General features: G+C 40.1%; 1 protein-coding gene across 1 annotated transcript in view; it reads right to left on the bottom strand.

Moving 5' to 3' along the window:
• Positions 1-624: 624 nt before the first annotated feature.
• The window catches only part of mtap (methylthioadenosine phosphorylase), a 24,834-nt gene continuing 19,892 nt past the window's right edge, over positions 625-5,566 (bottom strand). Inside the window, exons 7-8 of the mRNA XM_005726837.1 lie at positions 1,308-1,430; positions 625-806 (exon numbers count right to left, since the gene is read on the bottom strand). Of these exons, the coding sequence (XP_005726894.1) occupies positions 768-806; positions 1,308-1,430 (162 nt within the window). The 3' untranslated portion in view covers positions 625-767. The remainder of the gene's footprint in view (positions 807-1,307; positions 1,431-5,566) is intronic.

Genomic DNA, 5,566 nt, shown 5'->3' with positions numbered 1-5,566 from the left:
AAATAATTTGGGCGTTTCCCCGCCACTACCACTGTTGGTACATGTTTACTGCCGATTTGACAGCTTTTCACTGACTTGGTTACGGTATTTGCAGGTACAGAGCAGCATGCCATTCAAAATGAGACGTTTCTCTAGTCATTAAACACAGTCATAGAGAGCAAATAAAAATGAAATTATTCCGTAAAGACCACAAGAGTGGCCAGATTGAAGTAACATGTAGGCGTTCAGTCATTCTCATGCTGACAATAGATTCAAGCTTGAAGAGTAGAAGCTTAAATGCAACTAAGGCAGTAATATAGTATTTGTGTGCTAAACTTGCAAAGCTTTAAAAATCATCTTCATATAACCAGAAACTAAGACACCAGTGGCTTACAACCAGCAAACACATACACAAATGTGTCCACAAAATACTGAATACTTAAAACCTTACAATGTTTAGACCCAAATGTGGTAACTGTAACAAACATCCATTTCCTCAACTACAGCTAGAGTGGAAGGGCCCTCCCACCTAACACTGTGTGAGAGGAAAACATGCTCCAGACATAAATGAGTGATCTCTGAATCAGAGTCAAGAGTCAACACAAAACACTGAACATCCAACTAAATAAAGACCCAAAAAAAAAAAAAAGTGGATTATTTAATGTGAGGCACTTTGTTGTGATTCACTGATGACGATTGGACGGGCAGGGTTGAGTTTGCAGTTGGTGTTTGACTCCGTGTGGGTGGTTGTCTGGTCTCTTTATCCTTTCTAGTAGTTTCCTCCGCGTTTAGTGCTTCGGTATCATTACTGAAGACTGAGCCATCGACTGGAAGAAAGAAAATATGTTATTACCAAAGTGTGTCACTGACACAGAGTCAAGGAGCCTTTTCTATATTTAGGAAAAGTCGTTATCAACATTGTCTTTAAGAAAGTACTCATTTTTCATCAAAAGTTAGCACTGTCATTAAAGAAAGTTTTGAAGAGAAAACTAAGGAATTTCAGGCACAGTCTGTGCAAAAACACTGGGATACAGAGTGTTTTTCAAAATTTTAATTAATACATGTTTATCATGGTGCAAGTACTGCAAGAGATCCAACATAGCACAATGTGTCCTATTGTCTGAGTGAGCCCCCCCTTTTCGAAAATCATCTTGTTAATAGGCTCCCCCCCCCCAAAAAAAGCCATGCACCATCAGGTATTGTTATTCTTTAGAAATGCTGCGAGAAATAAGTGAGATCAAAGTTCACGATAACCAGATAGAAAGCAAACAGACCCTCTTTCACAACTTGCAGAATGGAAATGAATCATCATAAAGCTGACGGCTTACTTTCAATGTATTTATTGTCTGAGCCCAGTCCATCTGACTAATCTGGGGTATTGCTGTTAACAGGATACTGCTAGCTTTGTTTGCATTCTCCTTCATCGTCTTCAGTACATTGTCAACACAGACCTAGGACGAGAAGAAGAAAAGAGAAAAAATGTACAGCAGCCATTTAAGAGGAATCACTTGCAATGGTGCAAATTTCACTTCCTTTAAAATGTCACAGCCACGCATTTCGAAAATAACCATCTTGGTGTGTATTTTTATTTTGTCTACTTTGAGTGAAGTAAACACTCCTCTGTGAACAATTCTTGAAAGCAGAGCATGATGTAAAGACGGGCACCATCTTGTAAAATCAGCTGTTATTATGAATAGATTATGTATACACTTTAAAAGATCGACGGTGTGAACTCAGTCGCTAAGATGTAACACACATAAATGTGGCCTCCTCTTTACTCAAGTCACAATTACACAAAAACGCCAATAATTTTACTTTTTATGCCTTTGGTGAAAAAACCAGTTCAACATAATGGTGAATAAAATCCACTCAGCTGAAAAATGACACCACCCACTCCTCCCGTAAAAGGCCAGTGCGGTTAATGTAGATGTCCGCTTTTTCAAGAAAGATACACTTTCATATTCTACATGCAACAACGCATAATTACTTTTGCAGCTATGCATTACAGGTGTAATTTTTACCAATTTGAAAACAAAAACCGATGATCTTTAGTGTGAAAATACTTTCTGCATTACTAAGGTGGTGTGTGGCTATAATTTACAAGATTATTGTGAACAGTACTCAGTCCCCCAATGTGGAACCAGTTTAGTGCATTTCCACAAATGACTGGAAGTGATGCTAAAAAGCCGGCATCAGTAGGGCAACACAAAATTGCTGAGCTAAGAACCACCAAAACCAGAGTCGTGTGTGTGAGAAATTCACAAATGTCTGGTAAATGGAGCACATGCTTGTCTTCCCTATAATATTATCCTTTAAAAATAAATTGATAAAACCTTCAATCTGGCACCAAGGCACAACTGACTGCACCTTCACTGTGCTGGTGGAAAAAAGGTATGTGAATATGATCTTAATAGCACTGGTTTAGTAAAACCATAAAAAAAAAAAGAAAAAAAAAAAGAATTAAAACATTCATGTATGAGTGCAGCAGAAACAAAGCTATTGGACAACACGGAGAGCAGTTGATTGTGAAAATACCGGCTTAACCAAATCAGTCACGTCAGGACCTGTGAGTGAGCCACAGCAGTAGGTGGAAAAACAATATTTTGCTCTTTGCACCTGTACTGGGATTGCTGCGTACATTTTACAACCGTCACCTGTGCTCTGAAATTTAGTGACTCATTACATGGTTCAGTTTCGAGCCTACTGAACCATGTATACGACACTAGCAATCACTTTACTCACGTGGCTAATGCAATACAATGGAGGACCTAAAAATCAAAACGGTGAAATAAGCAGTTATACCGCACAAACGTGGAGTTCTCATTCCCATATTCTTGTATAAATGCAGTGAAGTATTAGTTCATAATCCATTCTGAAATTCATTCAGCCACAACTACAGTGTACATTACAGTAAGTTGCACAACATTACTTCCATCCTGTGTACCTCCTGTAACCTTCATTAACCCTTCCCTTGAGTGCTTGTTTTTATGTCACACTCAATGATTAGGTTCATGTTTTTGTGGTATTTGTCAGGATGAAGACAGTGTAGCTGATGACTCAGTGTGACTCAACCTCCTCTGGCAGGGCTTCCACCGGAGACTGGCAAACAAGCCGACTGGTTGGAGAGGGACAAGGGAGGGGGGGGGGGGAGAAGGCCAGGAGGTAGTATCAAGCTGCGAGGGAGTGAGGGGGGGGGGCGGCGGAAGGATGTGGCGAGCATTCTCTAACAGGAGGGGGAAGAGGTCAGCTGCAGGAACTCGGAAGTGGAGTTGTGAGTTGGGCTGGATCAGTTCTACATAAGCCGGCGCTCGCCCACACGCAGTAGATCAACTGCATAATCCAGAGCGCCTGACAGAGGCCAGGTCACTCGGAAGCCATAAGAAGCCACAGATACTTTTATCTACTTATGGAGCACAGATGTTAAAAACCTCTAACCCATCATTTATAGTGAGAGTGAACGATCTGGTTTAGAAACTCGTGATACTGTAAACTTTAAAACTACAGCCACTACTTAAAATACACTGCTCAAAAAAATGAAAGCAAATTTATTAGATTTCAATGTGGGGTTAAAAATAATACTGGACATCTATACTGATACGGACTGGGTAGTGTGTGAGGAATGAAAGGATGCCACATAATTTGGAAATGATCAATTTGAAAAGTATCAACCTACAGAGAGCTGAATTCAAAGGCATCCTGAAGATCAAATGAAGCAGCGGACTAGTCCATTTTGCTGACATTTCATTACTGTAATTCACACTGGTACTCAGTTTGGCCCCCACATGCTTGCCCAGCGATGTTGGACCATGCTCCTAATGGGACAATGGATGGTGTCTTGGGGGATCTCCCAGATCACTTGGCTCATGAACAGCCTGAAATGAAACACAACTGATGCCTAATGACAGCTAGGGTGACGCTCTCTAGCTAATCAGAGGCATTCACACCAGTATCCTGCTGGAGGTCACTTTGGAGCTCTGGCAGTTCTTGTCCTGTTCTTCCCTGCACAAATGAGCAGATACTGGTCCTTCTGATGGATTTGACTTTCTACAGCCCTGTTCAGCTCTCCTTGAGCAAACCTTCTGGCAATAGCACGCATCAATGTGCCATCCTGGAGTTGGCCCACCTGTGCAACCTCTTTAGGATCCAGATATCCAGGCCTCATGCTAGCCAAATGCAAAAACAATCAGAAAAGATGAGGGTTTTAAAAAAAAAAATAAAAAAAAAATAAAAAAAATAAAAAAAAAATCAGTGGCCTTCACCTGTAAAACCATTCCCCTTTTAAGAGTTGTCTCACTGTTGTCCCTCTAGTGCACCTGTTAATTTCATTAATGCCAAAGCAGCTGAGACTGATAAACAGTGCCCTCTGCTACTTAACTGGCCATATCATTTTTTTTTTTTTTTACTTTAATTGAATCGAATGACTAAAATTAAATGGCTTAAAACTAACCCATTAACTCTAATTACAAAAAGGCAAGACTAATTTTGTTCCCAGAGCTGAACACTGCAGACGTGACAACATGTTTCTGTACGAAACGAGTGTTTATTGCTTTGGCATCATAAACATATCAGACTTTGTTATCTCAGAGGTAATCTGGGAGGACTGGATATAATTGCACTGAAATTATTTTAGTGCGCTATTTGACGCAAGAAGTGGACGTGCGTTTAAATTGTGTTGCACAAAAGCAACTGAGGGAACTCGTGACCTGGCCAAGGCTGACCTCGCACAGCTTGCCAAGATGGCCTTTGAATGAGCTTCTGAAGAGCACCATGGAGTTAAAAGGTTGTCATTGATTCTACCTGGTCGGCCAGCCAGCAGGAAAGTTCCCAGAGCTGATGTTGTGGTATAAGGCAGTTTTCTATTTGTTGGTAAATTTTGTTTTCCATTGTAAAGAAACAAAACCATGTCTGCAATGCGTAAAAAGATGTTATGATAAGCAATACTTAGCTTGCTAGTGTCGTCTTTGTTTTGTTTTTTAAATGTATCAACACAAGTCATCAGGGCATGTGCTGGATCAGGCTGAACAGGGTGACTGTCGTTTAGGAGAGTTTGAAAGGTAAACTCCAAAACAGTCTGCTGCGCTTGTTGACATTTAGTCACATGAAGTTGACAAGTATGAATCTACATACTTTGAGGTGCGATTTCTGTGTCTTTTTTTAAGCTTTGGTATAGGAGAATGATATGCATATTCCTTAATCTCCCAAAAATAAGTGTATTGTTAAGAAATTAATGTTAAAAAGTGATTTTTTAGAAGCCAAAAAACAGAGAACTTCACCTGCAAACTCTGCTGATCACAGCTTAGCAAAGATGAAGTAAGGGAGGCAGTTTGAGGATCGCAGAACAAACATGATGATTAGGCTGCAAATAAATGATATAAATGCAACCTAATGCCATTAGCTTTATGCTACCCTTTTCTTAAAGTTGTGCAATTATCTTCAGGCCTAATATCAAAAAGCTTACACTTAAAATCAGTCATATTCATTCAGCTCTTAAATAATGCCCTTTAATTTCGTCGTGTAAAATTAAAATGTTTAGGTTGGTGTTTGTTGTGCAGTGGGCCAGGGAAGAGGCACGATGCGCCGTTAACTG

Source organism: Pundamilia nyererei, unplaced genomic scaffold, assembly GCF_000239375.1.
Source record: "Pundamilia nyererei isolate P.nyererei 1_Seehausen unplaced genomic scaffold, PunNye1.0 scaffold00022, whole genome shotgun sequence".
NCBI lineage: Eukaryota > Metazoa > Chordata > Actinopteri > Cichliformes > Cichlidae > Pundamilia > Pundamilia nyererei.
This window is presented reverse-complemented; position numbering and strand designations above follow the sequence as displayed.